General features: G+C 36.9%; 1 protein-coding gene across 1 annotated transcript; it reads left to right on the forward strand.

The window, feature by feature from the left end:
* Positions 1-11,423: 11,423 nt before the first annotated feature.
* PATE2 (prostate and testis expressed 2) lies at positions 11,424-12,458 on the forward strand. The gene is made up of 3 exons (XM_012545130.1): positions 11,424-11,472; positions 11,748-11,909; positions 12,322-12,458. Exons 1-3 carry the CDS (start codon positions 11,424-11,426, stop codon positions 12,456-12,458), a joined length of 348 nt encoding a protein of 115 aa, XP_012400584.1.
* Positions 12,459-12,704: the final 246 nt, after the last annotated feature.

The raw sequence follows: 12,704 nt of genomic DNA on the forward strand, positions 1-12,704 counted from the left end.
TCTCTCCAGATCAGCCTTCCTCAAATAAGACTTCACTCTAGCTGAATGGTTTTTCTCCCTAGTTCCACCCATAAATTGACCAGTTCTAGCACTAATGCTGAGACAAATCAGACTGCACCTTTGTTTTCTGAAAGCAAAAAATCTAGTATAAAACTTCCTTCTCCACCTAATTCTACAGGACTCATTTCTATGGACTATGGAATTATGCATATGTCAGAGGCATCTGGGAGAATGATGACTTACTTCTGAAGAAACTGAGACCACAGAACCAGTACTGGTAAATAAGAATAGGGCCATGGATGGAAGTCTTCCAAAACTATAAGCCTGATCTCATCATTGATTGCTTATGAATCCATCTCATTTGCATTTATAAAACCTGCATGTAAGTGATTGTGAGGATTGGAAATGTGGAATGCATGGTCTATTAGATAAGGGATCTAAAGGGAACATTGTGTTCCCATCATTCTATGAGAAATATTTTTAAAATGCACTTAATCTATTAAAAGATTAGGATTTGTTAGAGTAACAAAAACTATTCATACTTGAAACACATAAGAGTAAGCTTAAATTTTCCTAAGGAAATCATTGTTAATAATAACAATGATTAATAATAAACACCAACTGGGACATGCTCTATGCTAAATACTTTACTAATATTTTCTCATTTGATTTTCATGAAAATTCTATGCAATATTATTCCACTTTGTAGAGGAAGAAAATGAGGCTGAAAGAAATGAAGTGTCTTGTTAGGATTACACAGCTGGTAAATGTTTGAGATAGGATTTCAACTCAAGTCTTTCTGATTCCAAAATCAGGACTCTCCATTATGCAATTTAGGTGCTTCAAATAGGAAACAAACACCAAGGCTCTGATGCATATTTGCTCCAGTCTTAGCACTGTTAAAAGGAATTTTTTGGGGGGTGGGAGGGAAAAACATAAGTGATTCAGCTAGGTGGCACAGTGAATAGAACACTGGGTCCCAAGTCAGGAGGACCTGAGTTTAAATCTGGCCTCAGACACTTACTAGCTCTGTGACCATGAGAAGTCACTTAATCCTGTTTGCTTCACTTCCTCATCTGTAAAATGAACTCAAGAAAGAAATGGCAAGCCATTCCAGCATCTTTGCCAAGAAAAACCCAAAAATGAATCACAAAGAATCAGATATAACTGAACAAGTGATTCCATTTTATGCTATATTTTCTATTATTGTATTTATTTTTTTATGTAATATAGAATGTATTGAATGTTTCCTTTGGTACTTCCCTTCCCCTAATCTTTTATTATTGCAAAAGGAAACTTACAGAATACTAATTGAGCCCTAAAGCTGTTCATCTGTCACTGATACTCCATACCACAATAAACTTCAAAGACTCTCCAAAAAGAGAAAGGACATCAAATACTTTCCATTTCAGTGTGAGTTTTTTTGGTCAAATGTGTTATATGCATATATATCACTACCATTATATTTTAAACCTGTGTTCATCCTCTGCAACATCAGAATCGGTGTATATTTCCAATAAAGCATCACTGGTTTGTTTCTTTGTTTGTTTTTGAGTAGGAAAAGGGAAGTGCTTTGTAACCACTATTTTTGATACAATATTTGAATAAAATACCTTTTTTGAGTGCTAGCTGAATCTACTGGATGTCTGTTAATGAGAAGCATGGAAAACCATGAACTATATAGTATTAAGAGTGGTCAATTGTCAGAAGAATTAAAGGATTGATTGAGGCAAAAATTCAGCAGGAGAATAAACAAGATTTCATTGCATGAGTAGAATGTCAGTTATATGCAAAGACCAACTCCAAAAATCTATTTCACTACCTCCTTGCCATGCTAGAATATAAGAATACAGAATATAAGAAAATCTAGAATCAAGAATAAATAGAACAGAAGATTTCCTTACATATGATGAAATAGCTCAAAAAGCATTCAAAGAAACTATTAGATAATGACAAGATCATTATATCCAGTAATTCACATTCACTGCAAGAGTGGTATGGGCATAAACTACTAAAGTGAACAAATGAACAAATATGGATTAATGAGCAGTGGTTATCAAACTTTTGTTCTCAGTATTTTTATAGTATTAAAAATGATAGAGGATCCATCCAAAGAGTTTTTGTTTAGATAAGTTATATTTACCATTTTAGAAACAAAAACAAAACAAAACAAACAAACAAAAAAAAAACCCTCATATTATTGCAAATATTCTGGAACTGATCATAAGCAATGCTGTTGCAAGAATTTGCAGGGTCCTTGTTAGCCACTTCATGAATAAGACAGCACAGATTACAGACAGATAGGTATACTTCAACTTATTTATCCACTTAGATGAAACATTTCATTAGTAGGTGATGGGCATATATTTTGAACAATTCCACAGATAACATTAGAAATAAAATTTGGATTTATAGATTCCCTGAAAGGGTTTCAGAGACTCCAGTATTCTTTGGACCATACTTTGAGAACCACTTAATACTTTATTCTAACACTTATAACATCTGTTGGTAGGCAGAGGTTCTTAGATTTTCATGGCTGATAAATTCAGATTCCTGTGACAAAGGAAAACAAGAAGTCAGTTTTCATCTGCCCAACCTGATCTTACCAATTTGAACATAATTGAAGAGAAACAGAAAAAAGCAGTGCAAAAAGGGACAATTTACTATAAATTCTAAGATAAAAGATTTCAGAAACTTACCAACTACCTTATATACATGTAAGCCATGACTTTTGATGATCCAAGCCAAGGAAGCTAAGAAGTTGCTGTAGTTTCAGTCCTAGTTCAGTTCTCCATTCTAACCCCACTTGTGACCCCAGCCCTGACTCTTTGTCATGATGAGGTTCCCAGAGGGCCACATGATCACTGGTAATTTTATGAGCAGCTACACAATTCATCCAGGAGACTGTTTTTTCAAATGAGTCACTTCAGGCACCAAGATGGACTTCATCTTTAAGGTGGCTGAGAGTAGACAATGATTTGGAGATTAAAGGGCTTGATAATAAAGGAATTTATAAAGAATACATATACTCCAACAGGAAATGTCGTTTTTCCTAAGAAACAATGGATTAAGTCATTAAAACCATATGGCTAGTAACAGAAATGTAATCTTTCATTATATGTCATTACAATTGGGTATTTTTCTATTATTTAGCTTAGGTTTTTTTTTTTTTTTTAATTTTAAATGTTCACAAGCTATGTTTCTAGCTATAAATAAGATTAAGTGACTTGCCCAGGGTCACACAGCTAGTAAGTGTCTGAGGTCAGAGTCTAACTCATAAATTTAAATCTTCCTATCTCCAAGTCTAGCACTCTTTCCATTGAGCCACCTACTTGCTTGATGCCCAGTTTACAATTGAAGTAATTGAGAAAGACAGAGGTTATGTGACTAACCTAGTCATATGGCAAATGAATCTAAGGTTAAATTTGAACTCGGTTTTTCCTGACTTCAGGTTTAGTGTCTCATCCACTGCACTACCTAGTTGTATTCATGGAACTGAATGCACTGTTGATAAGGCTATAAACTGTTTAGGAAAAGAGTTTAGAACTACACTAAGAAAGTCACTGGGGTAAATAGGTGGCACAGTAGATAGAGTGTAGCATGCTGGGTCTAAAGTCAGGAAGGCATACATTCATGATATCAAATCTGGCCTCAGGCACTTTGTCATCCTGGGTAAGGCACTTAACTGTTTACTTCTGTTTCCTCCTATGTAAGGTGGGAATAGACAAAAGAACTGATAAATCACTCCAGTATCTTTGCCAAGAAAACCCCAGATGGAGTCACAAAGAGTGAAACAGGAATGAAATGATTCAATAATAGCAAAATGTCATCAATATTCTGAAGACAGTATATAGCCTAACAAAATTAATGACAAAAAAGAAAAAACCCTATGTACAGCAAAATATTTATGGCAGCACCATATTGTGATAAGCAAAAAAAATGTAAATAAAGTAGATATCTATCAGCTGATAACAGCTAAACATTCATGCTATATGAATTTAATAGAATTTTGCTATGAAGTAAGAAATTATAAAAATTACAGATATAAAGTATCATGGAAAGTTTACAGAAAATGAGACAAGTAAAATAAGCAGAATCAAGAAAATAAAATAAAACAATGACAACTGTTGTACCAAAGTTCCCTTTTAATGTCGTGACCCAGTTTCTCTAATTGTCCTATTTGGTTATTCTGCCTCAGGTTATAATCTTTCCCTCTTAATGTTTGATAAGATAAAGGTCTACCTCAGTTGCTCTGCCCCAAAATTCCAGGTTATAATCATTCCCTCTTAAATGGTTGATGAGATAAAGGTTTTATATCTTTAGGTTATAGACATTCCTTCTTAATGTTTGACAGGATAGAGGTTTATCCATTTTAGATGTCATTAGAATATCAGTAACCTCTCTCCATTGTGTCATCCTAGAGGCCTCCCCTACCATTAGGTTATCCCCACCTAGGTACCTCCCCCATTATGTCACTGTTCTTGTTATCCTATAAAAAAGCTTGCTGTCCCCGAGTACTGACTCGGGGCTGGATTCTTTGAGATGATAGACTCTTCCAGCCCTGGGACCAAGATCCATCTGGTCCCAATATCTCTCTCCATTTAATAAATTATTGAATTGGTCCCTAACCTCTGTCTTGTTCAGTTTCTTTGGCATTACACAACAAAACAACAGACACTGAATACTGCAAGCTTTTAAGAACCTAAGTTGGCTCCAAAAAAGTGATAAGATGACATCTCTCCTTGTTTCTTTGCAGAGTTTGGAGATAATCAATGTGAAATGTTGCATATAACATTTAAACTATGTAAAAACAAAAGACAATGAAAATGTCAAAAATTATAACTGGTTGATATCAGGGAAGATGGTAATCAGCTTACTGGAGGAATTACAACAAAGATTGATGTTGGAACATCAACAAAGATAGTGTTGGAAAAGGAGTAAGCATTGCCAATGGTTCAATTCTTCTAGATGGATCTCCAATACATTTTTCTTTTTTAAAAATACAAACTATTTTAGCATTCTTTTTTCAAATTTTGAGTTCCAAATTCTCTCCTTCCCTCTCTTCCCTCCTCCCATCTCCCTGAGAAGGCAAGCAATTTGAAAAAGGCTACACATATGTAGTCAAGCAAAACATATTTCCATATAAAATGATGAGTGTGTGTGGTTCAGAAATGGTGAGGAATCGCCATTTTAATAAAAAAGCTAGAGAGATTTCTTCAAAGCAAAGTTTATTATACATTTTCTCAAGAAGGGTGTCCCACCCATTGAGCAGACAATCAAAGGGAGGAAGCCCCACTGGGGGCAGGGTCAACATTTTTAATCCCTAATGCAAATACCCCCTCCCACCACTGACCCTCATCCTTATTGGCTGAGGATCTTACATTCTAAATGCGGGAACTACCCAAGAAATTGAATTTTACCAATAAGTACATAGTTGCCCATATTTGACTGAAATAGGGAGACACTGATATCATGGGAGGATAACAGGAAGGGGACTTAGGTATGCCCTTGACTCAATGCTTAAAGTCCTTCAGGCCTACTCAAACTCTGAAATAGATGAAGCCTTATTCGATTTTCACAACTGTCTTGAAAGAGCTCACCTCATCTCGTTCAAGGGCAACCAGGAAACTCTTTCTCTTTTTTTCTCTTTGACTTTGGGAATGAGCCATGAAGTAGAGCATTTGAGAAGCTCCTTGAAGGAGAAATTCTCCTTGAACCCTGCCTCTGTGAGACCCACCCAGGGAATCAAGATAAAAGTGGCTCATCTAGGTAGGGCTAGTTGAGTCCAGAACTGGAGAATTCCAATCCTATTGAATTAAAGACTCATTCAATTCTATTCATATTCCAGCTCAAGCCCACTCAGCCCTCAACAAGAGTAAACCCCAGCTTGTAGCTGAAGCTTCTATTATAAAAAGAACCAACTTGGGGTTCAGTCCTTGCGGAGGACCTAATATGCCATCCCTGGCATAGCAGCAAACTCTGCCTGCTGAAATGATATTCTCTTTCAGCATTACCTTCTCTTAACTCTCTCACCTATTTCCCTAACAAGACTTTATATCTCTCTGTCAAGATTTTGCCACTAAGTAATTCAGTCTTTCTATTCATGCATAGCAAAAGCTGACTTCCCAATGCCAATAATAAACTTCTTTTTATCAGTCTAGCTTTTCAGGTTCATAAATTTCTTTATAAATTTATTTTCTTCTTTCTCTGTGCTGCCTGAAGGAGGTTCCCACAATTCCCTACCTTGTGCCAAATCCTAAGGGGATTTAGAGGAGCCAGACCTCTTTATTTGGTTCCCTGAATCCCAACCTGCCATTTCCTGACCACCAAGAACCTTAATTTCATCATTTGGTTCCCTGAACCCTAAATCTGCCACTAAACCTCATCATTTAACTCTCTGATCACCAGAAACCCCAAAATCTAGACATCATCATTTGGTTCCCTAACCGAGAAGCCCAAAATCGACTTCATCAAAATCATTCTATCAAAGAAAACACAGACCAAAAAACAGTAACAAGAAAAATAAAGTAAAGAAAAAGCTTCTTCAGTCTGACTGAGGTCTCTAACAGTTCTTTTTTTATATATATAATAACTTTTTATTGACAGAACCCATGCCAGGGTAATTTTTTTTACAACATTATCCCCTGCACTCACTTCTGTTCCGATTTTTTCCTCCCACCCTCCACCCCCTCCCCTAGATGGCAAGCAGTCCTATATATGTTGAATATGTCGTAGTATATCCTAGATACAATATATGTGTGCAGAACCAAACAGTTTTCTTGTTGCACGGGAGAATTTGTTTACTTACCCCCTCCCAACTTGGAAAATCCCTAATATTTCATCCAAATAGAAAAATCAGATTATTGCATTCTGTAAGCTGTTGAATTGTTTTCTTTTAATAATGGATTTTATTGATTGTTTAGCTATTGTCTTTTGTTCTTGAAGAGGACCAAAATGACATCACTGTGTTAGAGTCAATGTGCCCAACTGTGGCTGATCAGACCAATATGAGCTTGGAATGCTCTATCGCAAGTCAGACACAAAAGTCCATGTGAACATTTAGGGTGGATTCTCTTGTATTTCTATCCCTCACACACATAAATATCAAATTATAGATTCATTATAGTTTCATTTTCATCACAAGTAATTGTTCCATTTAATCCCAATAATTGATTTTTCAGAGCCCTAATCTGGTTGCTTTATGAGCTTGAAGAAGTGTTTACTTCACAGAGTTAGGTCCTGTATTTGGGGAGAGCAATAAGAAGATTCAAAATGATGATTGCTAGTGAGATTTTTTTTTGTGTGTAACTGAATGTCTTAATGAGTTAGACATGTCATTATCAGTTATAATCCTATATTACAGTGTGCTTTCTTTGTAAATATCTGTGGCTTCTCATGTAATATCAGAAAGATATATCAAAAGAAGTCTTTTGTGATGGAAAGTATCCTTCACATCCAGAGGGAGAACTATGGAGACTGAATGTGGATCAAAGCATAGTATTTTCACCTTTTGTCATTGCTATTTGTTTGCTTGGGTTTTTTTCCTTTCTTGTGTTTTTTTTCCCCTTTGATCTGATTTTTCTTATATATCATGATAAATATGGAAATATATTTAGAAGAATTGCACATGTTTTACCTATATTAGATTACTTGCTGTCTTGGGGAATAGGGAGGGAAGAGGAAAGAGAGAAAATGTATTCAAATATATTAATTTTCAAGCAAACATAATTCTAAAAATTTGCATTTGAATGAATTTTTGAATTATACTCTTAATTTCAGATCCCATACAAAGAGGAAGAAAGACTTCTTTTAAAAAAAAAACTAAAAAGAATTTTTTCCAAATATATTGAAAGATAGTTTTCAACATTCACCTTTGCAAAATCTTGTGTTCCAAATTTTTCTTTCTCTCCTGGTGGGGATCCATGGCTGGGAGGAAGTTAAGTAAAAGCAAAGCAAGTTAAGGAGAAGAATCAAAGCAAATAGTTAACAGGGATAGGAAAGATATGAGTGTATGGGGGGGAGGGGGGAAGGTGTATGTTTGTCCATGTATCTATCTATACATAAATACATCATTACTTAAATATAGCCTGCTTGAGGGAAGTGGGGGGAATGAAAAGGGGATAAGGAATAAAGTAATTTTTTAAAATGCTCAGCGAAGAACAAAAGAACAATCTACAAGGAAGTAAAGAAAAGATGGACACTCGTGAATATAATTTCTTATATTATTATATATTCTTTCTTGAATTGCTAATTTGTTGTTATATATTTTGAATCCTCCCTAATATTCTGTTGGACATATGACAATGTTCTGTTTTATTTTGTTTGTATTCAAAAGAAAATAGGAAAAACAATTTTTTCAGTCTCTTCCTGGCTATTGATCGCTTTCCTACTGCCTAGAAACATTCTGTGTCTTTAGAGTAAGTATAGAAAGACTGGCTTCTGTATCCTTTATATACCTTTGTAATGCAGGCACCTTCTCAATTCCCAATTGATGTATAGACCTAGGGAAAGCTAAGAGAAGAAGCCTAGTACAAGCTGTTCTCAAAAACAGCCTCTGTTCTCAAAAAAGTCTTGATTCATCCATTTCTACTGGTTATTATTCTGTATGTCTCTTTCCTGTTGTATCTAAATTCCTTAAAAAGCCATCCATAATCAGCACCTTCACTTTCTTTCTATTCAGGCTTCCCTGAAATCTCTACAGTCTGGTTTATGCAGTCTGCTCTCTCCAAAGTTACCAATGATCTGTTAATTGCCAAATCCAGTCACTTTTTTCCTCAAATTAAGGTCTGACCATGTTACTTTTTCCTCCCTGAAATCAACTCTACTGGCTTCCTATATTTCCTCCTTTTTTCCCTCTTTGGTCTTTCTTTTCTTCTCTCCTTTCCTCCCTCTGTTCACATAGGGTATCATACTGAATGGGACTGACTAGGTGAAGTTTTCTCAAAGTCTATGAAACTAGGCCTAAGTCACATGATCCCTATTCCCAGAGATCTACAGAGCTGGAAGATCAGGTCTTGAGCCCAGGTTGCAGAAAGTCATATGATTTCAAGGCCTAGAAGACTCTAAAGGCCAAGCCACTATGTCAGTGAGAGGAAGTGATGTGACCCACAGGAAGCAGACAACATTGGTGACCATTGGTCAAAGATGATTACTTCCTTTTAGTCTATCCAATGAAAAGACTTGGATCTTTTGCTGTTTAACTAGTTATGCCACTTCCAGCTTGTCAGATCAATGAGCACATGTTAGGAGTTGAGACGTCTTCCATAAATGCTTTCTCTTTGTACCTGAAGATGTCTCTGATTAGTTAATTTGAGGAATGGGGTCTAGCACCCCTCCCATATAATACCCTTACCTACAGATGCTCTTAAAAGCATTTTATTCCTCTTTTCTCTTTTGCACCTCTGAGCCCTTTCAAGATATCTTGGCTAGATTTTTTTTCTTAAGGGTCAGGACTTAAAGCAAAACCAATCTGATTCTCATTGTCCATGAATAGGTCTTAAACCAATTTTCTTTTGGTCTTTGTTTAGATTCTGATTGATTCGGATTAAATGTAAATAGCAGTCATTTCTGCTTTGGCCAGAAGCCCTGAGGGTCTTCCTTTCCCAAATTTATTTATTTGTCTCTGTGTTTGTTTAGACTGGGGGAGTGGGAGTCTAGGTGAAAGAGGTGATTCCTTCCCTCAATTTCTACCTAGCCTTAATCACTGAATGGGTGTGACCTCAGTCATCCTGAGACCTGTTGAAAACCTTAGTTTAAAAAGGTTAAGGTCTTCCATTTCATCAAGGATCATCTCTAGTACTCTTGATCTATATCTCACCACTGAACCCAGGCTCTGGAAGGGAAAGTGAGACAGATGACTTTGCACAGACCCTACTCACTTGAATCCAATTCATTTACATATCATGGCATCATCTCCCTGTGGCATGGTCCTCATGAAGTGGGTTGTGGTCCCTTTAAGAAACTAGTTCTTTCAGATTGATTTATTCCTTTCTGATTCCCAACCCCTCCTAGCTGATGCATTATTAATTCAGGAAGCTAGGACCTTTGATTCACAAATCCTGGTCAAAAGCATCCTTTTGAATTCCAATAGATCCAGACTTGACCCAGCCCCCATCCGATCTGAGCCAACTTGGGCTGTCCCAGCCGAAGTAAGCAGGATTCTAATCTAATGATTCTAATGATCTTCTCAGGTTTCCCAACTCCCACCAAGCAAATTCTAGCCCTCAATGAAACCCAGCAAGGAGCCAACTTGGGACTCCACCCACAGGCCCCTTTAGCTAAATCTCTCATAAAAAAGCCAAGCTGGAGTCATCTCTTTGCAGAGGTTCCAAATATGCCAGCCCTATTATGCCTGGCATGCCAAGGAGCCTCTGTCCATTGGTGCCCTCCTCTCTTTATTCTCACCTATTTCCTTAACTAGACTTTAACCTTACTTCCAAACCCCATAATAAACCTGTTTTATCAATCTAGGTTTTCGGGTCTGTAAATAAACAGGGAACTCTTGCGCTACCACTAGACCTCATTTAACTCTCAACCCTTGCGCATAATCCAAAGAGGTTGCAGTACTCCTGTACCCTGAACCTGCCACTAGACCTCATATTTATTTGGGTATCCCAAATCTAGACCTCATCACTCTTAGAGAATGAAGGACAAACAACAACAACCTTTGTGAGAATGAAATACAAAATCTGCTGATCCTTTCTTACCTTTCCAATTTTTTTACATTTTCCTCCTCATCAAATATTCTATCACCCAGTGACACTGGCTTTCTCGTTAGTTCTCACAAAAGCACTCTATTATTCCATTCTGTGAGTTTTTACTTCTTGTTTACCATTCCTGGGGTGTTCTTTTTTTCCTCCCTTTCGCTTCATTCAAGTCTAATATAAAATCCTATCTTCTGCAAGAAGACTTTCTTGTTCCTACTTAATTTTAGTGCCTTCTTGCAGATTTTTGCAACTGCACTGTCAATTTATCTTGAATATATCTTGTTTGTGCATACTTATTTGACTATTGTGTCCACATACCATCACCACTATTATAAAGGAGATTCTGGAGGACAGAGATTGTTTTTATCTTTCTTTAAAACTATTCCCAGCACTTATCCTGGTATGTAATAAATTCAGCAAATGCTTTATGATTGTTGATTCTGGGGCTTCAAAATTATACCTTCAGACTATAAATAATGGAGATGTGGTAGTTAAATTCAATTCTAAACCAATACACCTGTTGAAGCTAGATGAAGAGAGGAACAAGAACCCAATCATTACTCTCTTCCTATTCTCCACAAAGGTGGAAATCATAGTCTCACTTAGAGAGAGGTAGGCCAGATTCCAGATCAGATATTTCTTCATGCAACACGTGAGTCAAACCATTCTTATATTATGTAGCAACCACACGTAAAGTTTACACAGACAAAGGATAAGATGGACAAGATGTTCTTGCTGGGTCTCTCTTTATTCTGCCTTTTGCAAGGTGAGACATAGGATGTTGTGCTGGATTATTGCTCCAGGGGGTCTCTCCCATATTTTCTCCAAGCCCAAGCCGGGATATCAGATGAGGGGTGAGATATTAGAAAAGACTCTATATTTTCCCTCAGACCTTTCCCTTCCTTTGTTTGAGATACTAGGCTTCTTCCCTTAGCTTTCCCTAGGTCTACACATCAATTGGGAATTGAGACATAACCAAGTATGGGTGGACAAGAGTGAGTGATCTGAAGGTAATATAACACATTCTATGTTGCCTCCAAGGTGGGGAGCCAAAACTCGGTAAAAGGACAAAGGAAATTGTGTGCTCTACCTGTGAAATATTTAAAAAAGGTTCCTGTTTGGAAGGTGAAGGTGCCTGCATTACAAAGGTATATAAAGGATGCAGAAGCCAGTCTTTCTATACCTACTCTAAAGAGATTGAAGGTGAGGAAACAAGTGCATCAGTCTCTGCTGCCCTTGCTTATTAATCTGTGGGTTGATGGGTGGGGTCCCTATTAGGGAATGAAATCTTAAGGAGTGTGGGCAATGTAGCTACCAAGATGGAATGAGAGGAGTGACAGCTTTTCTTTATATAGAATTGTGAGTTTCCTGACAGTTCAATGAGAAGTAGATACTACAAATATTATTATCCCTGTTTTATAGGTGAAGAAAAATGAAACCCCAAAAGATTAAGGCACTTGATCTAGGTCACATAATTAGGATATGTCTAGGAATATTCCTTTTCTGTCTATAAATTTCAAATATAGGATAGCAAATCTGGAATGGAATTTCTCTAGTAGCATATGATCTGAGGCTGAGGAAGCCTCTTCAAAAATGAATACTTCTCCCTTCCTAGGGTGGGGATATACTCATGCTAAACTGGAATGTGTTGAAAAATGCGGAGAACCTGTAGTCTTCCACCCTTGGTATCGTTTGGTGAACATTTGCTGTTCAAACAAAAACCAGTGCAATATGGGATATTCACTTGCATGATTTCTCAACAAAAATGGGTTGAAATGTAACCTTCTCAATCCCACTGTGATAATACTTTTTGTGCCCACCCATCCTTATCCCCTCCCAATCTTCCTCAGTCTGGCTGCTTCTAGCCCTGATACCCTTTAGGGCCATGACTGGCTCTGTAATTGTGAGATGGAGTTAAATGGAAGAGCCTACGTACTGCTCTGAAATTTGGCCATGTTAAGTTTTTGCATTTTGTCTTATGTTACCCTTTCCCTTTAT

Source organism: Sarcophilus harrisii, chromosome 3 (genome assembly GCF_902635505.1).
Source record: "Sarcophilus harrisii chromosome 3, mSarHar1.11, whole genome shotgun sequence".
Classification (NCBI taxonomy): domain Eukaryota; kingdom Metazoa; phylum Chordata; class Mammalia; order Dasyuromorphia; family Dasyuridae; genus Sarcophilus; species Sarcophilus harrisii.

Excerpts from the sequence above, each read along its gene's own strand:
- PATE2 (XM_012545130.1), top strand. The coding sequence starts at position 11,424 with ATGGACAAGATGTTCTTGCTGGGTCTCTCTTTATTCTGCCTTTTGCAA. Across the intron at positions 11,473-11,747 it reads TTTATTCTGCCTTTTGCAAG|GTGGGGAGCCAAAACTCGGT; the intron begins GTGAGACATAGG and ends GTTGCCTCCAAG. Across the intron at positions 11,910-12,321 it reads CTACTCTAAAGAGATTGAAG|GGTGGGGATATACTCATGCT; the intron begins GTGAGGAAACAA and ends CTCCCTTCCTAG.